At 42.7% G+C, this 22418-nt stretch overlaps 2 protein-coding genes across 3 annotated transcripts in view; both read right to left on the reverse strand.

Moving 5' to 3' along the window:
- RIC8B (RIC8 guanine nucleotide exchange factor B) overlaps positions 1-12059 on the reverse strand; it is a 33458-nt gene extending 21399 nt beyond the window's left edge. The window contains exons 1-2 of one of the 2 annotated variants that reach the window (XM_085227669.1): positions 11892-12059; positions 9791-9838 (exon numbers count right to left, since the gene is read on the reverse strand). In XM_085227669.1, the coding sequence (XP_085083795.1) occupies positions 9791-9838; positions 11892-11981 (138 nt within the window). In that variant the 5' untranslated portion in view covers positions 11982-12059. Of the gene's footprint in view, positions 1-2406; positions 2546-9790; positions 9839-11891 lie in introns of those variants that run through there. The other variant, XM_031554677.2, reaches the window with a different exon arrangement.
- A 4775-nt stretch (positions 12060-16834) lies between these two features.
- The window catches only part of RFX4 (regulatory factor X4), a 63544-nt gene continuing 57960 nt past the window's right edge, over positions 16835-22418 (reverse strand). The window contains exon 18 of the mRNA XM_019615312.2: positions 16835-18337. Coding sequence (XP_019470857.2) covers positions 18065-18337 — 273 coding nt within the window. The 3' untranslated portion in view covers positions 16835-18064. The remainder of the gene's footprint in view (positions 18338-22418) is intronic.

Consider the following 22418-nt stretch of genomic DNA (forward strand, 5'->3'; position numbering starts at 1 on the left):
ATGCTTAGATTGTCTCACTAAAGCAGTAAAACCACTGCTTTGTCAACACAACTTGCCCTTTAGGTTGAAATATTCACTGATATTTTACGCAAGTGTGACTGCAGGGGTAAACAGAAAAACGCAGAAAAAATACTTCCCAGAATCTCCAGGCCAGAACAACAGTAACTGAATTAAATGAGAATCTACTTTCATATGGCAGAAAGAAGCAATGAGAAAATCAATCAGAAGAGAGACAAGACAGGACAGAACAGACTATTGGATGATAGATGACTCCGTAGGGTTTTTATGCCTTATGTTCACTACAGTAATACTACTTATGGGTATAGTTATGAAGAAGCTCTCCTGTAAGCCTCATAGGACACAGTTCCTCCCTGCTCCTTACCTTCCAGCTTTGTGTCTTGACCACCGCCTTAAAAACTGCCAGTGAAGCAGAGGAGTAACTTCCCCAAACAGCCTTGCTGCAGAAGTCTTCTCAAGACCCAAAACTTGCACAATGGTTTCAAGCAACATATGTTTATATGAAAACAACATAAGAGGCTATGGGAATAGTAGTATGAGTAAAAAGAAAAAGAAAAAAAATAGTGCTAAGGGAATAGTCTCTGAAATGGCACCTCTCACTGCCAGCAGAAAGGTGGGGAGCACAGCACAGCACCCTGACACAAAGATCAAAGCAAAAGCTCCACTTGTGACAAGCAGAGCCTCATTACCACGATCACTGCAATTAAAGCCAAAATAAAGAAGAAAGGTTGTCTAGAGCAAATCTAGAACAGATGCTCCAGAAGAATAAGGGATAAAAAAAAGCCCAACCGATCTCCAAGAGTGTTAAAAAGATATTCTGTAAACAAAATCAGTATAATTGGAAGTGTGCTTGTCCTGGGGTGAAGCCCACCCAAAAGCATTTCCCAGCCAAACGAGGCCTTGACTCCATCCTGGCAGCTCTGACTGGCTCTAGCCAGTAGGACTTGGAAACGAGGGGTGAGCTCCACCTCTTACTATTGCACAAGCAACATGACAATTCTTGGTCAGAGGTTTACAGAAACTGCAGCTGACTACCCCATGGCAGCATAGGTTTGTACCATGTGAATTTCATGGGCAAATGCCTAGAACAGGATGCTAACCTAACTCCGCTCCCACAGAGCTGTTTGTGAGACCTAATGTTTCTGAAGGTGGCATCTTCGAGGTGTTTTAAGAAAAAGAAGTAAAAACATTTAAGAAACAAGAAGCGACCAGCATAGACTTCCAGATTACCTGGACACAGCTTCATTTCTTACGAGAACTTCGCTTTATTGTTAAAAGAATTTTCCACAGAATTAACTTCACTCCGCAAGCTGAAGCAACAGTCACAAAGTGTGTCTGATGTGATACACAACAAGACTGAACAGACAGTTCAGAGAACTCTAGATAGGAAAAGGCCAGTTTATCCTGTCCCCAGCCTAAGCCCATTTCTATTAGGTTAATAGATGCAGTACTACAAACTTACCTGACTTTTCACTACCAACGCTAATGTAAAACGACTGAAGGTTTCTGATGGGACTTCAAACAACAGAGATCAACAGTCTTTGAAATTAAAGGGAGCTTCTAGTTGCTCTCGTAAGGTAAGTTGTGCCCACCTGCTGCTAGGGAAGCATCACCACAAAATGTCAGAAGTGCTGTGGGAGAGATCCCAAAGGGAACCAAACTCCCACCAACTCACCATGGGAGATGGAAGCCTTACCTCCCTCCATACATTTGAAGGCTATCCTTGCAATATAAGCAAAGGTTACAAAAACCATCACCTTATGACTTCAAATCTTTGTGAAACTCAGCAGAAGATTCTTACCTAGGATTAATTTCAATTATGTAATTAATTGTAACAATGATAGATACTGAACTGAAAACAAAAGTGATGTTTTGATATTTAGCAACCAAATTAAACCTTGGGGAAAAAAAAAAAGAATCTGTACATTTGTATGTTACTTCATTCCCTACACTTTTCTGAAGCTTTGGCTGTATAAAAGATTCCATGATATAAGCAAGGATAGAGGTTCTTTTTAAAAGCATGACTCTCATGCATACTACATTAATAACTAAACCATGCCACACTTTGGAACAAGTGTGTATATATGTGTGTATAATTTAAGATCTAAGACTTGTGGAGTAGAAATCTTAAGAATTCTCCAGAGTTAGACTCTAGCAAGCTACCAAGAGCAATTTTAAAGGAACCAGCATACAGCTTCTTGCTTGGACTGTTTCTGGTATCAGAAAGTGACTCTGCTGGTTCATCCTAAGTGCCAACTGGAGTTTTGGAAAACGTAGAGGATCTGAAGCTGGCTGAAGAATTATTCAAAGAAACTTCTGAAGCAAGGAAACAAAACTCACTCTATCACTGAATTGCCTTGGAGACAACCAAAACCAAAAGCCACATACCACAGTTTCTGCTTTCTTGATGGTGTAAAGATAGTGCAGATATGAGAAACAGAAAAGGAGGGAGCACAATCATCCTTTTCATTTTCTTCAGATGGTGCTTTTTCCCTTCCCTCACCTCTTGCCATTAGCATGGCATAACCTAACGGGCACAAATGTTATTTGGTTTAAAATGAAAGCAAGTGAAAGAATTCAACCAGTGAGGCATCACCTCCCCTTCCCATAATATATTACAACTGTCCATGTTTCAGGGGCTTGCTGCTATCCACTAAACTACAAGTTTAACTTTTGCTACTTATAACCATATTTTCAGCTCCCAGAACGTAGTTGCAACTTTCACAAGTCATGTTTTGCACATCTACACATAAACAAGGTAGTTTTCAGTCTTTTCAAACTTTTTTTTTTTTTTTTTTTTTTTACAGTTATAAAAGACATTCACTTCTCTAAAACTCAAGAGTTCTCAGCTTTTGGGCTAATGGTAAAGTGAAGAAAGAGCAATGCATAGAGCTCCTTTCATCCATGCTGCAGCATAAGTAATATTCACACATTTTAGAATTTTACTGTGCGTTGAAGCACAAAGCCCAGAAACAGCCATTTGTCATCCTGCCTTGACAAGCAAGGTATTCATCCATTCTGCTCCTTTCTCCCGACAGCATAAACGCTTTATGTTAAGAAGTAATGTGGTCCTACATAAAAAGCAACACCCTGAGATGCAGGAGATCTGCATTTTCTTCCTTGCTCAGCCACAGACCTATTATGTGGCTTTGGTCAAAGAAGTATCATTGCTTCACTTCAACATCACCATTCCTGTTTACAGGCCAAGTATAATTATATTTTTTAAAGAAATCTCTGTTCAGCAGAGGTACTTCTTATTGGGTGCTTATATTTTCCTGGCTCAATCTCAGTTGGCAACAATAGATGCTAATGAAAATTTGAGCACTTCACAATTTTGCTCTTCGGTCCAATGGTGCCTGGATGTGACGTCCTCTTTCATCTCCTCTTTGTCTTTGAAGCAGACATCTATAAAGCACACTCAACCCATGGCCACTCTTCTCAGCTCACAGACCACTGAACTATGAACACAGATTATTCAAACCTATAGAAGCTGCAACTCAGAGGTGAATGAGAACTCTGCTAAACACCACAGAAATGTAGAAAATAAGAAATGAGAGCTTTACATTTTTATTTTGTAGTCTGCCATATATTCTGTAAGTACCAGAAGAGTTATGCTTATCACTCACATTTAAAGCAAGGAAAAAAAAACGTTTCTTCTTTCCATTTTCCACTTTCCTTAGTAGCAGTGCACATTCCTAAGAGAACTGGCAGAAGAGTCCATCGAGAATTCAAGTTCTACAGTAGCAGAACACAGGAAATGTGCCTGATTTTATAACATCTTCACTTATTTTCAGGTCAAGTGTTCTTAGGACTTCTTTGTGTATTCCAAGGTATAAACACAACCATCTTGACGGAACAGGAGCAATACCACATGTGGAACAACATGAGCACAGCAGACTTATTTTATTCCTTCTTTTTTAACCATACTTTTGAGTTTGAGTTTAAAAACAAAACATTAGTTTTTTTTAAGAACTGGACACAGAATGGAATTAGTCCTCCTCATCCTTCTTTGAGAGCTGAGAAATAAAAGACACAGACATTGTAGTGAGTGTATGCTTACTGTCTCAGCACTGGTGAACCAGAAGCTGCAATGTCTTTGGCTTTAACAAAGATTATGAGGTCAGAGCACACGATGTTCCCATTTTCCTAAATAAATGGCATGTGGCATCAAGTCACGCTTTCCTTCTCCTGCACAGGCTGGAATCATTCTAGCTCACCTTCATCTTCTGAAACATGGTTTTCATAATTTTCAAATCTCAGTTTAATTCTCTCTCGATAGAAGCACATAATTCAGCCTACTTCTGCAGCTATCTGGTGACAAAGATGTTCCCAAGCAAATGCATCTACTCAACTGGTCACACAGCTCTGCTATTGCTAACCTCATTTGTATACTGCTATCTGTTCCTCAGACTTATTTTCTACATTGCTATGAGCATGAAAGTTCACAGCAGCATCTACACATGCAGATAAAAAACATTAGCAAAAGCTATGACAAACTGGATGTGAGTTTTCACAGCTGTAGGTCTGTGTAGCTCTCCTCGTTATTCAGCTTCCTTTAAAACAAAAGTGCTTCTCGCGTAACACAAAACTGTTTTCTGTTTTTTTTTTTTGTTTGTTAAATTTTCACTAGACTACAAAAAAAAAGCATTGTAGAGAAATGATGCTTTTGGCAAATCAGAGCTAAGATTTCAGGATCAGAGAGGCATAACAAGGAACTGCTTAGTAAGACGTTGGCTGATCATTTCTGCTAAGAGAAGCAGCATTAAAGTTAATCATTTTATTTTGCCATTATGTTTCCCAGTCAGTCATCCAAGGCATTAAGAAAGTAAGCTTAAGTGTATTTGAAATGGTTCCATGTTTCATTTTCTCAGGAAGCCAGGACAATATCATCTAATGCTTAAATCCAAATATATTGAATAAAGAGAGATCTAGCTAACCTTCTCTGAGAAGGCCATACCCAATTTTTGCCTGGCCTTTGCCAATAAGACTCCTGTGGGGGAGAGTGTACACTGACACTCCTTGGGGATTCAGTCAGCTTTGCTTTGAAATCTCATCATTCAGCCTGTGCTGACAGCAGGAGGTTGACCTCTTTGGCAGAGGCTCAAGTTGCAGGTCTGAGCACTTGAGCCCAGGCTGGGTGGCACTCTGTAAGTAAGGTCAGGAGTGTACACTGTAAATGGTGCTGTCAAGAACCAAACCAGGTGTGTTCCTTCCATCCGTCACAGAGAGGTGAGGTGAAATTTGACAAAGATGCACTCATACATCCCTGCTTTTCTCCCTCTTGAAAAGGGAGAGGGAAAGACCTGTTCAGCCTCTGTAATCCAGTGGTTAAAGAAGGGTTTTAAAGGAGAGATGAGTTTCACTGGCTTAACATAAAATGTAAGACAAGTTAAAAAGAGAAGAATGCTGAGTGGGACAGGGCAGGACCAGAAGGAATTGGAACAAATCCTTATCACTAATAAAGGATACTTTGTAACTTCTCCCTTACAGACTGGTGCTCCCTTAAGGGATTTCAGAGAAGTCAGAACAACAATTAATACTGGGATACCACAGCACACCCACAGGAGAGCCTAAGCTTAATATTTTTATAGGACTCTCACCAGCAGACTTTAAAAGCTTGCACTGAAGTTACTGGGAGCAAAGCAGCTCCATGTCTTTGTGCCTGCAGGATCCTTCAGACCTCCCAGAAGTGTCACAGTGCCAACAGCACTGTCTATCAACAAGGTTGTGTTTTTATATTACGTATTACAGCATCTTGCTACATCAACATACTTTACTGCTTCCATCCTTCCAAAGTTCAAATGCAGTACAGCCCACAGCCTTAAGGAATCTCTCAACACTGTTAATTTAAGCAGCAGGGAGAGTCCCACAACACATTTGTGGATTTAGCATCATCGATTCTGACACCTTTAAAAGATTCAGCAGTGTGAGGAGGCTGTTATGGAAATTTTTGTCCACTATAGAAGGCTTCAGTTTCAGATCTATTATGCTCGAACTCAACCTGAGCAATAAGTTACAAACACACAGAGATATTCTGACTTGAGATTTGTATGTCACAAGGCTGACCCAACACAGGAAGCTGGAGACAGCTTTCTCATAACAACAGGAGAAGAATTGTCAAACTGATTATCAACACTTCCATTCTGTTTTTGTAATGCGAAAACCGAGTGCTTCAAGTAATACCAGCGGTGAAGCAGACAAAATGTAAGAGGAAATACATAAATCATAAATCCCCTGTAATTTCAGGTAAGAATATAGCTCATGAATAATGCTCTTACATTTGGTTGCTGCTTGCTTTTTCTTTTTTCCCCCTCTCAAATTCAGCATCTTCAGCCAATTTAAAAGCCAGCCTTGCTTACCACCTTGGACAGATTAACTGTTCCATCACCCAGCGAAACGATGCTCAGCTCCTTCCAGCTGCACGCCCTGGTTAACCAGGAAGTCAGTGCTGCCAGAAGTTTCCAGGCCACAACAACGCTGCGATTCTCTTGCCACTGTAGGTCTGCAAAGAGCACAAGAAAGCTACTACTCCACAAGCAGGATTTGGGCCTGTCAAGGTAGAAATGCCAGAGAATAAAACCAATCCTATTTACTCCACTATTTAAATGAAGAGGAACTGGTTCTAAGGAAAACATTCCTTTTTGTATGAGGGCAAGCAGCAGTCACCCAGGATGCCTGCCGTACCACACACACACACCAGGCCTGAGACCCCTCCCCAGGTTACCAGAAACGTACCTGCTGGAGCTCATAGCACAGGCCAACACAGAGACACAATCATGAAACAAAACACAACCAGGACAAGCTACAGCTCCTAGCAGTACAAGATGGTAGAACACAAGCTTGTAGTGCCCGGTGGCTATGTCCAGATAGATCTGCTCATCAAGCATGACAGCTTGCCTCGTTCCGCCCTCAAAAAGGGACAACCTACTTTCCTGCAGGAGCTCAGCATCACAAACTGGCTGCCAATTTAACCAATGTACAGCCTAAAGCATCAGATTCAACAGCCACGTCACAACTGCACAGCCAAACAAAACTTTTGCTGACTGACCCATCCAGTCTCTGTAACCAAGTCATAATTCTGACCTTACTCTTTCATATTTCACAGCATGTCACCGTGCGTGGGGTGTTTTTTCTCTAACAGCATCAACTATGAAACAGCATAAATCTCAGGTACACCCACATTGTATACAACTACACTACAGACAACCTTAAAAGCTTAAAATCCCAGCTGAAGCTGCGTGATGAGGCAGAAGAAAAAAATTAAAAAAAAAAATCAAGCATGCACTACACCACTGTTTACCTTTTACTTGTACTATTGCACTACCCAGAAAGACTTACATGTTAGGCTTGCCAGAGTGAATAACTAAAAAAATTTAATCTTACACATGAATAGACCAAATACACAGAAAGAGACTGCTAACAAGCATGTACTGCTACTTTTGCTATCTGATAAATTTCTGTCTGTATTCTCCTGATACCTGAACTTCAAGTCTGATACACGACTTCAATATGGATTGTGACCCTTCCTCTAAACTCTCCTCCGCTGCAATTATTTTAATAATTAATATTAATGATCTCTTAATTCCTGTCGTTCTCTTGATACCGCTTTCTCAACCTGGACACACTCTCCTCCTCGATGCAAAATAAGGTGGAAGGGGTGATGAAGAATGAAGACAAACACATTAAGAGAGCCAGATCGAGATCCCATCTGCGTTCCACAGATAAAAAGTCACCCACATTACCAAAGGTCAGCTCTGAGCAAAGCCAAACATTTGATAATTGCCTGCATGTCTTCTGAAGCTTTAGAACCATACAGTTTTTCAGTGGCATCTCTTCAAAGGTCTCTGCTGTGGTTTAGCCCAGCAGGTAGCTAAACACCACACGGCCATTCACTCACACCCCCAGGTGGGATGAGGGAGAGAACTAGAAACAAAATAGAACTCATGGGTTGAGATAGAAGCCGTTTACTAAACCAGAAAAGGAAAATGGTAACAGAAATGCAGTGATTATATAGCTGCAGTGTACTTAACTTACCACCCACCAACCAACAGCCAACAACAACACAACTGCCTGCCCACCAGCAACACAGTGCCTCACTACCTGCCAACCAACCTCCAGCAGCCCCCAAGCACCAGCCACATCCCCAGCCAACTCACCACAGCTTTAATCCTTCTCCTTTATGTCCCAGGGTGTGGAACGATCGCCCGCCTAATTCAGGCCACCTGCCCTGGCTCTGACCCACTGAATGGGGCAACCAACCACTGGTGTCCCATTAACTCCATTTCAGCTGGAACCAGATGGTGGTTGTTTTTTTTTTATCATCTACTGCTTAGAGAATGATGAGGGTGAATTCAAGAACAACAGTACAACTACGCAGCTTTTCATTACCATGCATGTACAAGCAAAAGCTGCCTTAATCCTATGTGACCAATGAACCTCGTTAAAGGTACTTTTAATTAAGAAAGAAACAGTACAGAAACAAATTTATGCAAAAAACCCACCATTGTTTAGTACAGAACTGTTGAGCCCATTTACTATCTTGAATATTCCTTGATGACCTCTGTTGAGCCTTAAATTAATGTCAAAGAAAGAACAATTTGCCCCCAAAATGTGCAAGAATTTAGCCAATTTAATTAAAATTCTAGCAAGTGCTTTCAAAATAGTTCTTATCAAGCCAGAAACCCTAACCAACTACAGCAACAGGCTTAGGGCACTGAATAAAACATTACTGACCTTTATGTCCACCTCTACAACACTCAGCTTACAAACACATAGGCTTGATAGTTTTGTCATACTGGCTATTGCTCAACTATAGCATTCAACATTGACTGAAACTTCCAAAAGTAGAGGTGTTGTCCATAAAAATCCCGCTATAACTTTCCATTTAACACAGATCTAAATCCAAACCAAGACAGCGACACGCACCAACAGTGAAAAAGATATCAAATCTCATTAAGTCCATAACAGCTGTTCTCTAAAATACAGAAAGGAAAGCATGAAAGGACACCTTCAGGGAGCTCCCAGGTCTGTGAAACAAACCTGTTTACAGGAACACTGTGAGGAAGACTTCCACACAACATTTGTTCTTGTTTTACTTTGATTTACGAGACACAACAGCAGCACATACCGTAGTTCAGTACTGCTTTTGTGTTGAACCACACACTTGAAGGCCTTTTGTTTAATTTGAGTTGATTCTTGGGCACAAGTCATTTGTGTCATGAAGAACCATAAGCTAGGATTGCTGCATGCAATGCTCACGGTTCATCATTATATATTATGTCATAAAGATAACAGGGGGTGGCAGTCAAGGGCAGCTGAAGTCTTAAACACAAAGATACGAATGAATCTCATGGGAGCTGACATGTTAGGCCCCCGCACAGCTCCAAGCTACAAAACAAACGTTTCCCACCTAGGCAGCCTCACACACTCAGCATGTGTTCTGATGATGACCGCCTCCCTTGGAGGAACACTCTTCTGCAGCACTGTCTCCCTTACAGTTTCACAGTTCTACACTTATCCCTTTATCTCAACTACCTAACGTAGGCAGGAAATACTGGGATACTGCTACCTACTGAAAGGAGAGAAAACAAAAATGTCTGGCAAAATTTTTGTATCTTTGTTTTTCTTCCATCAAACATGGACTCCAGGAAATCACTTATGGGCTTCTCCGTTACTACTTCATTTGAGACAGAGATGATTGCTGGAGGTTTTGTTTCCCTTTGTTGTACTTCTAAGTAGAGCACAAACGGATTCAACAGCCTCTTTTACTTACCTTTCTTTTATCTTCATCTGCTGGATCAAATCTGAAAACGGCTCGATTCTGTTTAAAAAAGAAATTACATTTGTTATGCACGAACATAAGCTGTTAAGTTACAAAACTTTAAAGCTCTGATTAAAACCAGTCTCAGCTAAAGAGAACAGCCACATCAACATGCTTGTCCCATTCCACCCAACAGCAAAGGCTTCACAAGTGTCTCCAACCAACAGTTTCAGTCTCCTCGATGCTGGTGCACAACAGCAGTAATACGAGTTAATGACATTGAAGAACTTCCAAGCTAAAGGTGGCAGGAATCATTCAATGGTTTGTGTTGGAAGGGACCATCAAGCTCCAAACCCCCCTGCCACATGCAGGGTCACCAACCTCCATATCTAATACTAGACCAGCCTGACCAGGATCCCATCCAATCTGGCCTTGAACACCTCCAGGGATGGGGCATCCACAACCTCTCTGGGCAGCCTGTTCCAGCACCTCACCACTCCCACAGGAAAGAACTTCCCTCTGACATCCAATCTAAATCTTCCCTCCTTAAGCTTAAAACCATTCCCCCTTGTCCTATCACAATCTACCCAAGTGAAAAGTTGATTACTGTCCTTTTTTATAGTTTTCTTTTAAATAATGGAAGGCTACAAAGACATCTTTCCACAGCACTCTCTTCTCCAGGCTGAATAAGCCCAGCTCCCTCAGCTTGTAGGAGAGGTGCTCAACTTTAAATAAGCTCCTTTTCAGCACACGACTCCCAACACCACTAGTGAACCACAGAAGTTCAGGAAGACGCCAACCAAGGGCAACTAAGAAGGACTGATGAGCAGTTAACCAAGAGAAGATTAACAAGAGAGGAATAATAAGAGAAGGAACAGAAACTTGAAATAATAACTGCAAATGGGCCAGAGGTGCTCTCCTATTGAGTTCTCTTGGCTTTTCTATAGACCCCTGTACCTTAAAACTACATTTACCACTCCTCCTCAGTGAAAGCATAGTTTATTGCTTAAGAAGACTAAGAAACAGAAGGAAGACCTGGAAGCTGAAGTACTATGCCCAATCTTTTCTGCCCACCCCCCAAGCAATCTATCTTAGCCATTAACATTGCACAGAAATAGATGTAGGAAGTGTTAAGGCAAAACTCTGAACGAGAAACACATTAAGTGAAGCATCGTGCTGAGATCCACTTCAAAAGAAGCACTGAGCCACACACAACTCCAGAAATCTGTTTAAAAAGCCAGAACTCCCTGAGCAGAAATGTGCCAGCTCTCACCGTCCTTGAGAATTCCACCTAAACCCAAAAACTCATTTGGGGAAGCTCCCGTGAAGGCACAGAACACAGTGCAGCAAGCACAAGAAGTGATGCGTGCACACAGACGCTTTCTACCAGCTTTTAACACAGGGTCACTTCAGAGAATAAACACAGGAGACCGAAAGTTCCCTAAACTGAGCCTCGTGCAGTGCCTGAGAAGTCTAAGAGCTAGAGCAGATGAGCCCAGCAGACTCCAGAGATAACAGCCCATCAGAGGCAGCACTCTTTGAACGCTGCCATCTCCACCATTGGATTTCACCCAGCAATACAATGATGCACGTCAGATTTTTCCCCTCACCTCAGCAATGGGGAATGAGAGAATCACAGAACGGCTTGGATTGGAAGAGATCTCAAGGATCATCAAGCTCCAATCCCCCTGCCGCATGCAGGGAACCCTGAACAAAAAACCGTGACGTTCGTTCCTATAACAAAGCCCTGGATTTCAGCAGACACGGCCGCGTTCGGATCACACCCGGAGCCAAACCCCAGCTCCGGGCCAGCAGCGGGCGGGTGGGAGGCCGACAGGCACAGCCCTGCCCGAGGGCGGCTCAGTCCTCGCAAAGCAGCGGGAACGGACCGAGGGAGCGCGGCGCCGGGCGGAGGCACTCCGGGGCTGCCCCCGAGCCTCTGCCGAGGGCTACGTGCCGGTCACAGCCCCTCGAGGCGGGCAGGCCGCAGGACAGCCCTCGTGTTGCGCGCACGGCGGAAAAGCGGCGAGAGACAGCGGCTCCGCCGGGCAGAGCTCTGGGCGTGGCGGCGGGCACCGCCCGGCTCCCTTCTCCTCCACCTTCAGCCCGTTACCTCCTCGTTGTACCGCAGCAGGACCCGCTCCGCGGCCTCGGAGGCTCCGCCGTGCCCCTGCACGGCCTCCAGCACCGCACCCAGCTCCATGGCCGCCGACACCGGCGGCCGCCGCGCCCGACCTCCTGCCCCGCGCCCCCTGACGCCACGTGACGTAACGCTACGCGCTGTGACGCGACGCGACGCTCCCCGTGGAAACAGTCCTGACTGGCAGGCAGTGCCCGAACGCTATTGGCCGCTAGGAGTGGGCGCCCGCACCCCAGCGCCCTCCCATTGGCTGCCTTCCTTCTCGCCCCTCCCGGCCCCCCGAAGAGGACTACGCCTCCCGGCATGCTAAGCGGGGCGGCGCTGCGATGCGCGGAGGGTTTTTTGCCACGCGGCACGTTGGGTATTATAGTCCGCAGCAGCCCCGACGGGGCAGGCAGCCCCGACGGCGCCTGGCGAGAAGGGAGGTAGAGCGAGGTACGGAGTGTGGGTTGGAGACCCGGAGGCCGCCCGGTTATCCAGCGATACAACCACACCCTGACACGCAGCCTCCTTGCTAGGCTTGTCCTCATCCTGCCTGCTTCTGTGCTATCTGCTCCTTTAGTGCTACAAAGCAAACAACCTGTCCCAGTGTGGGCAGCTGCCTTCCCTCAGTGTTCAGGCACGAGCATTTCATGGTGCCTTTGCTGCACCTGCTTTATGCCCAGCGGTGGCTGCTCTGGTGCACGATGGCTGCAGAGCAGCCTCTGCATGAGGGTGGCAGGGCCCCTTTACCCACCTACCCTGCGCAAAATGGTGCCCGCTGCCAGTCTGAGCCCACAGGCTGAGTGTCCCTGGGCCATTGCAGGGCAAAGTCTCCATCTGGTCCCTGAAGTGGGGCTTCATCGTGACATTTGAGAACAAAACAAAACCCACATGAGCTGGAGGATGAAGGCAGTGCACCCCCTGGGGTTTGTAGGCCCACACACCACAAGGCCCACGTGTCCCTTCTGTGAGACAGCACAACTGCCTTCCCCAAACTACCTGTCTGTCCTCTCATGGGGGTTTGATATACTCTCTACAAGGTGTTCGTGTGGGTGTGAGACAGCAGAAGGTGTGGGGTTGAGATCCCAGTGTCTCCTCACTGTTGGGTTTTGCTCTGGAGATCTGGGAGGGCAGTGGGCCAACACCACACGCTGGGTGAGAGTCTGCAGTGTCTGCGCTCAGGTTGACTACATCTCTACAGAGCACTACAAGACTCCAGGTTTAAGCTACAGTTAAGAAGATGGGGCTTATTTCCATTCTGAAAGTGCCCTATTGTCAAAATCCACCGTTTGGATAGATGGAAGTAATATACTGAAGTTGCTACTGAAGGAGTAGCAAAATCACAGAATCAGAATCACAGAATGGCCTGGATTGGAAGGGACCTCAAGGATTATGAATCTCCAACCCCCTGCCACATGCAGGGCCACCAACCTCCCCATCTAATACTAGACCAGGCTGCCCAGGGCCCCATCCAACCTGGCCTTGAACACCTCCAGGGACGGGGCATCCACAACCTCTCTGGGCAGCCTGTTCCAGCATCTCACCACTCTCTCTGTGAAGAACTTCCCCCTGACATCCAACCTAAATCTTCCCTCCCTCAACTTAAAACCATTTCCCCTTGCCCTGCTGTTATCTACCCTTTCAAAGAGTTGATTCCCCTCCTGTTTGTAGTCTCCCTTTAGGTACCGAAAGACTGCAATGAGGTCACCCCGCAGCCTTCTTTTCTCCAGGCTGAACAAGCCCAGCTCCCTCAGCCTGTCTTCATAGGGAAGGTGCTCCAGTCTGCTGATCATCTTCATGGCTCAAATCCAATTTGGAGTGTGCATCCATTTTTTTTGGAAGCAAGACTATGTGTATATTAATGCAGCTTCTGGAAGAAACTTAGTTAAAGTAATCCTTTGCTTGTTTGATTTACTGTTCTATTACAAAGCATGAGCCTGCTTAGATTTACTTCACAGCACAGTAAAATATTCATTTCATTTGTACATGGTCAATTGGAATCTTTTTACTTATTAAAAAAAAAAAAAGCCCAAAACTAAAAAAATAAAGGCTAAAAAACTGTTACTGAACCTTTAAAGGCACATTGTTATTCATCATTGCTGCATTTTGGTTTCCACTTTAGGCAGCATATGAAGGATTAGGATTTCAGTGAAAGAGGGGGACGGAATAAATTGCATCCTCTACCAAAGAACTGCCAGACCTTTTCAGATGAGTGCATACCGTGAGCCCTTCCCATGTTAGTCAGCTTTATCTAAACCTTCCAAAGCAATGTCTGCCCCTGAATTTCATGGGTTTCAGGGTCAGTCACAACAGAATTGTGAGACTGGGGAGGTCAGAGGCCATTTTTGTCAAAGGGTAGTGACCTTAGCAGCAAGAGGTAGCCTGACAAAAACAGGATTCATGCCTGTGAATGGAGTTCTCACTGCTCTTCCCCCGCTGAGTCTTTTTTCTGTCTGGTAATGAAAAATCTTGAAGAATTGTAGTGGATTTTTATATGCATACATACATGTTTGTGTGTATATAGCTATATAAATATACAGATATGTTACATGGGTTAGTTATGCTGTAATACATCTTATATTTATTACATATATATTCTCATATATTTTGGACAATGAAAAAATAAAATAATGCATGAACACATTAGAAAATGTGAGAAAAAATAGCAAAGAAAAAAAGAAAAGAAAAAAAAAGGAGAAACAAAGAGAAAGAAAGAATAAGAAAGAGGAAGGAAGTAAGAAAGGAAGGGAAAGGAAAGAAGGAAGGAAGAGAAGTGAGGAGAGGGAAAGTAAAAGGAAGGAAAGGGAAAAGAAGGGAAAGGAAAGGATGGGAAGGAAAAAGAAAAGGAGAAAAATAGAAAAAGAAAGGAAGAAAGCAGGAGAAAGGGATAACAAGTTTGAATATTTTGGCATGTGGTATGAAAACTAAAGAAAAATCTGTACCTTGCATATTTACTCCCTCTACGCATAAATATTTGGCTAGGCAAGAAACATCAGTTTTAGTTACCATGGTCAAGGGAAAGGCTTAATTTACAGTTTCCAATCTCCAACTCAGGAGGTTTGGCAATTTGTACTAGGATGATTTAAGAGATTCCTGCCCATAACCAACCATTCTACCCAGAGGTTATCATCCTCTCTTGAGCCATCACACTTCACAGCCTGGTATACACCCCTGTGACCTGAAAGCTGCGGTGCTTTATATTAATATGATGGGCTCTGACCTGAAGTTGTCAAGGAGGGGGCCCACTTTCCCTTACAGAGCTGCTGACACAGATGGTGATGGTGACCTTTGCAGAGCTGTGCTCGGTGATCTATATATTGCTCCACATGAATGTCCAGTTTAAATTTAAAAGCCCTCCTCAGGAAATTGTTCAAAGGTAGCTGAAAGCATATGTTCAGAGTCCTGTGGCATCCGATGTATATGTATATTTTTAAAGAAAGACTGCGGGGATCCTTTTGCAAAAGATTTAAAAATCCAAGCTCTGATTGATGGTGAAAAGGACAATTCTATGGGTCTTTCTTGATTACAGAACTTTGTGATTGCTGCTGTTGATCAGAATTCCCTTTCCCAGCACTTTGCACGTGGTGCTACAGTTCTCCACTCAAAAATCCTGCATTATTTCTGGTACTGACACATGTTCAGTATCCATCCTCCTTCCTGAATAACCTCCCTGACAATCTCCAATGCTCCTCAAGGCAAGGTAATTGAGTTCCAGCTTTTGAGTTCATGGTAACTCCTGCCCACAAATGTCTCATCAATACATCCAGTCCTTGGAGAGAGCATGGCAGGCTGTGGTCAGCATTCCTTCAGGTAACTGGAGATTAATGGAGTGTTCCAATGATAGGAAATTAATGAAGGCATTCTGGTGGGTTTGTTGGATGCGAAGCGATGCAGAGATTTGGAATTCATTTAGGAAGATAAAGTGTGTTTTTTCATTCTAGTGACTGCCTTTTCCATATTCATTTCTCACAGTCTTGATGAGGCAATTATTTCTTTGCTTGTTAATAATTAATAGGTCAGAATCAGTGCTTTGATGTAAGCACCTTCAAAAAAAAAAAAAAAAAAAGCAAAGAAGGGCTTTGGTCTCAAGCAGAATAAAACTCTAGCTGCTAAAGATAGGCTATTAAATCTTCCCAACATGACTTACCTTCTTCATGTGTGGACAGTTTTGCCTGAAGGTAGCTTGAATGAGATTAAATAGATCCTAGATGCAATCTCTTCTGTCCTGCCCTCACTTAATGAAAGTGAAGAGTGAATGTATATTAGGTAATAACACCAGGTTACACGAGGAAAATTTCAAAAGGCCTGTGGCACTTAGGATTTTCATCGGGTACCTAAAGGTGGAGATAGGCTCCTGCTATGCTTCTGATAACCTACCAGGACCTTGACTGAATGTTTAAGACTGAACAGTTGCTAAACCTTGTCTGGAACACTCTTTGCCCATCAATTCTTGAAGATTTCTGATTCATTCCCATAGTTACTTTACAGCCCAAATGCTCACTAGCTTACTGGTTGAATACAGAATATCTGAGCATCTTGCCACTTTATTTGCTCATCTAAGGAAGACAAAATTTCCCATTTCCAGTATTCCAGTGGCAACATGTTTGTTGTAAGTTACGGTAAAGAAAATAAAATAGCATATCTTACCTGCCTGGGCGGATATCCGGACTTAGGTGAGCAACAGTAGCAGGATATAAACCAAACAATATAAAGTCATCACCTGGCAAATGGAATGGAGTGGCCTGTAGCTGGAAGCACAGGTGGAGGACTGCTCACTTGCAGTTGGTTATACATGTTCACAAGTCGTTTGCTGGATAAAAAAACACATTGTCACTTGTAGGATTTTTTGAAGGTTTGAGCTTCTGCATGTAAGTAAATTAAAATGGTATCTATTCAATTTCAAGAGCTTTATTTGAGCATGAAAATCCCTTATATATCTTGCACAACTGTACAAACACTTATGTCCATTTTAGGCATAAATGTGGTTATTATCAGACTGAGTGCTATCAAAGATTTTATTTACAAAACAATTGCTAAAATGTCTGATGTCATATCTCCATTTATTTATTTCTTACCCATAGGGTAATAAGTCCACCACAGTTGCTTGGTGCATTTTATAATACAGAAGAAAAAGCTATGTTAATAAAATCTAACAAAAACTCACAAATAGCTATCCATATCCAACAGAAAATGTCTAAGAAAAGTTCTCCCCAAAATACAATACATTTTTCCACGCATACACAGTACAGAATAAGTTCAAAGGCACAGCTTTGAATTTTGCTTTTGTAGAAGTTATCACCACATGAAGGAATTGAGGGAATATTTTCATATCTGTCAATAGGTAATCAAATGAATATTCGTGTTTGCATTGTCTTTTTTACATAATTGCTTCATATCATCACATTTAACATATGTGGCTCTGAATCCAGTATCTTCCCAGTCCCCAAGTCCATTCTTAACGTTGTCATTACTGACCAGAGAAGTTAGATTTTTTTTTCCGATTGTGCAAACTTAACACAAATACATATACAACAATAGTCAAATTAAGGCAGTGTATAATTCAATGCTACATGTGTTTTCTTCTCTTTTGTAAAGTTACTGGATCAACAGAAAGGTGCATCAATATACAAAGTTAGGTTGTAAACTGAAATCTACACAACACATGTCTTTTAAGGAGCCAGGTAGAAGAAGTGATGCAAACAAATGATGACTTGGCAGAATTGTTTTTAAGAAATGCACTGAAAGCTTAAAAGAAGAACAGATGTCAGAGTTCCGCTGCGAGTGAATTTCCTGTCTTTAATACAAATCATAAATAGATTCCGTTCCAGTACTTTGTTTGTAAGACTCATTAATGTTTGTCAATAAGAGGGGGGGTGAATGGCTCACTGACATTGACATCACACAGGGTTGGCCCACATGCCAGAATTAGAAAAGGCACAGATTGGCCTAAAAAGATGTCTAACATAGCACAGAAATGCTTTTCGGCTACAGGAACATTTAGTCCTACTGGTCTGCAATCCACCCACGTTATGAACTACATTTATCTTCCCAGGATCTTTTCCATCTTCACCTCCCTTCAGGAACGTCCACGTAAAGTCCCACGTAATATCAAGTTTGTATAACTCTTTTAAGTATACGGGCTTCACTACCAGTCATTTTCATTTTCATTTAGCCCAACCTGTGGTGGCTTCCCCATTGATGTAGGCGAAGCCGGGAAAGTGTTGCATGTGCTCATATTCAGAATTTCTGCGCGTAGTCAAAGGGGTGTACATGTCACTAGAATTGCCGTATCTTGTGGAGTGCATGGGTGGGCTCGTGTAGCAGGAGTTCGCAGCCGGCATCTCCGGCCAGCGAGGAGTCACTGGTGTGGGATGCAGCCTTGGAGTACTGCTCATCAAACAGGGCTCCATTCTTGATGTTGGGCTGTTGAAAGGGTACTACAACAAAGGAGAAAAATGAAGAATTGTTTATCACGTACTTAATTTTAAAGTAAGGGCTGGTGGTATCACATATCCTTGTTTAGCATAAACAAAATTGTATGATCGAGCAGCCCTCCAAAACCTTTACGATACTGAAGGTAGAATATCCTACAGAAAGTGCCCGAAGTCAAACCAAAGTATGAGAGGGAGTCTTGCAATGGAGTCACAACATTTCCCCCTCCCTGGAAATATTCAGGGTCAGTCTGGATGGGCTTTGAGCAACCAGGTCTGGAGGGGGGCGTCCCTGCCTATAGCAAGGAGATTGGAACTACATGATCTTAACGGTCCCTTCCAAGCCTAACCGTACAATGATTCTATAGCTTAAATACTGAAGAGCTAGCTACTGGCAGGTATTTCTGGCGGCAGAGAAATAAATTGAATTTGTCTAATATTTTCCTCACAACTGAGAAAGTTGCTATTCAGTAAAAACAAAACAAAACAAAAAAAGAAAACAAAAAACCAGCAGTAATTGTTCTGAGTCCCAGTCATTCAAATAGCTTTTGAGGGAGGAGAGCAAAAGTATCTTTATTACTGGAAAGGTGCCTTCCCTTTCAAATGTTCACAAGCCACACTGCCAGTTTCTGGAGAAGAGTATTATGGTCTGGCCTCAGAGTGGGCAGCTAATTGGAGAACTTACAAAAAGAGACACGCAGAAGAAGAATCTCTCTATTTCCCAGCTGTTCGCGGTGACAGTTGGAAACTAGACACCAAAGAAGTTTGACAAATGCCTCCCACTAAGGAGAAGATGTGCTGAGGATAAGGATAAGCAAGAAAACAGAGAACAGCATTTGCTCCCTGTAGTCACAGGCTGCTCAACCAAGAGGAAGAAAACAAGAAAACTCTGCTTATAAGTGTTTGCTTAATGTGTATTTATTTACTGCCTGTCTGAAAAAGAGTGAATCATCTGTGTGCTCTGCTTAAGAAATAGCTTTCACCGCTTTACCCTCATGTTATCTATCTGCACTGCAGAGATGGTGAGGATCCCTGTTCCCTTTGACCAGCTGTGTATCTTCACATCTTCTACTTTTTACACCTGCTAGGCAAGATGGTTTCTAGTCGCCCCAGATGGACACAGTGAGTGTGGCAGAACTGGGGTGAATGGATCCACATACATAGGGCTGTATCTTTTAGACAGAAAGTATTGTAATTTTAAGTTTCATTATACTGGATTGTTTGAAACTGTGACATTTCCTTATTACACTGTACTCACCAGAGTAGGACTGCCACCTCTCCTGCATCTGACTCTTAGAAAACTTGCTAAATACATTCTAAAGCTTCGTACAGCTGGGGAATGTAAAACTACTTCCCCATATTTAGGGTGGCTGTGGGAAGAGCTGCTGGAGTTGTTCAACAGAGGGAGATGGCAGTGATTCCCAAGAGGCCTCATTACATTACTCCACTGCCGGATGCGGGTGGCATTAATTAGTTGCATGTGTGGGTCCCCAAGGCAATTACAGCAGTGTCTCCATGAGGAGTTTCTGCTGACTCCCTTCAGACCACAGCCAAGAAAGCAGCCCTGCCTTGGCAAATGTATTTGAACAGCTCAAAAGCCACATGCTGGCCACTCCTAATTAAGTAGGAGAAAGAGAAGACTATTTCTGAGCAATATACTGCAGTTTGCGATTTAGCATATTCCACTGTGTCCTGCAGAGACACCAGTTAGCAGATGAGAGGGAAGAAATCAAAGTTGTACACTGCATTATTTAGCATATACAGCACATCACCTATGCAATCAGCTAGAGGCTTGTAAATGGCAGCACCATATTGGAATGTCAAAACTACAACTAGAACTGCTAATACAACTATCAGAATAAGCTGTATTGGCAACACTGTCAACATGTCCGTACAAGATCATCTAAATTTCCATCTTCAACCCACTGAGCTTTTCAGTAGAAAAATTCGACAGAGCTTAGGCACTGACTGCAGAAAGCTTTATATTCCCTTCCAGAAGAATCAGTTTTCAGACTTGGGGTTTTAGAACCTTCTGCATGAGATAAGACTTGCCAGTACCCAGCAATAATGAAACACAAGCTTTGTGGTTTTACATAAGGAGATTTGAATTTAGCATCATGGTTCTCTTTTTAACTCAATACGATAAAGACAGGACACTGTCAAGAAACAATCAACCTGCGAATATTCTGAGTAAACATAAGAGGTTCCAGAAAAAGTTGAATAATTTTCGTATTTTCTCTCCTGGAAAAAGAGTTGATGGATTTAGAATGCAGACATGAACAGGCATTATGTTGAAGTCACTGTCACGCTTGTGCCTGCTGACCACCTTCATCTGAACATCTTGATGAGCAAAACTTCTGCCATAACAAATTCGGAGAGAACAATTTGTCACGTGATATGCTATAGCTTCAGAGTCCGATTCGTCTCACCTAACTTTAGCTGTCAAAAAGTCAGGCATCTAATAACAGTGAGTCATCTGCGTTCTGTCTGCAGCCTCCAGGAGAGTTTATCAAACCTCGAATTGTGAAGCCTAAATATTGAGAACAACAGAGGAGTGATCTTTAGAAGATGGCTCTTTCCTTCCTCCTGAAGCCCGTTAGTTATTAGGTTATATTGGTGTATGGGCTTGACCAGTGTTAAATAGAAGTCCCTTTTTCATATCTGTTGACTCCACATGATGTTCTTCCTGGCAGATCTCATATGCTGGCAAATGTTCAACTGTGTACAAAATGATTTGAGATGGTAGATGGTAGGAGCCAAGACCAGGATCTATTACTGGGGGGAGGGAGGGAAAAACAAAAAACACCCACAACAAAATATACCATACAAAATAATAAATTTATTCTTTTCTGAATGTCATCTGTGGAGGTGCAAGATGTGGGCCAAGCTTTGTCTTCAGTAGTGTTTTACTTGAAAACAATTGCACTGATCTTTGCTTTTCTTACCCATTGATCTATACCTCAAATCACTGAATTTTTGTATTAAGTAGTATATATAGAAAGAGATTAATCTATACTTATTCCATAGCACTTAAACGATTCTCTCATCTCTTCCCAATGCAATGACTGATTTGCTCTGTTAACCATAACAGAATGCTTTGCTCTTCTGCCTTGGTGCAATTTTCCATTGATGTTGTGGCTTTCAGAATAGAGGAATTACTTGCTTTCATACCATCTTAAATATGCCCCAGCTTCAGCTGGGGCTTACATTTACTGCTTATATTTACTGGGGCTTATATTCTGTAGAGTGTGACTTTATGTGGGGAAGCAACCTAATGTCTTCTAGGTAGTTTGGACACACAAAAACTGTGCTGTTTTGGGATTGAAAGCTTGGCTCCTAGAATGAACTTCAGGATGCACTGAAAGGAAAGATAATCCCCTTCCTATTTGCAGTCAAGAGACCATGCTGAGGCTTCTAGAAGGCAGAGCTAATGGCTGTGCGTAAGGCGACAGGATACAGTGCTCTGCTTTTCCCCCTCATCAGGCTCACCCGATGCAGCTGTGTTTATGAATGTGTCATGAATGTAAAAGGAATAATTGCTTGAAAATAACATGGACTCTAAATATCTAGTATTTTACAATAAATTCTGTTATGACTGAATGCAAGACGGAAAGTTTTGTAATGGTAGGTCAGCTAATCGCAAATGAGTCAGTGACTTCTTTTTCCCTACAGTGAAGAGACTATTGAAAGACAATATTTTTAAAGTACTCATTGGCCCCTGCCTGACTATTAACTCACCCAATGAAGCATCTATTCAGCCTTGTTGGAGTGTCCAAAGCATCGCCATCTGGGCGGATGCCTGCCCATGCTGCCTGAATCACCTTTCACACTCTACATCCGGTTTAATGAAGAGTGCTTAAGCACGCTGAACTCAAAACACTGGGGCCTAGTGATCTTTGCCAGATATAAAAGCGACATTTGTTGGAGGGCCCTTGACAGGAAATTACCATTTTCTGGGCTAACTCACACTTGCTGCAACTGCTGCCTCAGACCTAGACAAGAAGCCATTTAAGTCTGGGACGCTTTAAGAAGATTATTGTTAAGGCCTTGCCCAAGAATGAAAAATTAATTCAATGTCTTTTATTAT

The sequence above is a fragment of the Meleagris gallopavo genome, chromosome 1 (genome assembly GCF_905368555.1).
Source record: "Meleagris gallopavo chromosome 1, MGAL_WU_HG_1.1, whole genome shotgun sequence".
NCBI classification, from domain to species: domain Eukaryota; kingdom Metazoa; phylum Chordata; class Aves; order Galliformes; family Phasianidae; genus Meleagris; species Meleagris gallopavo.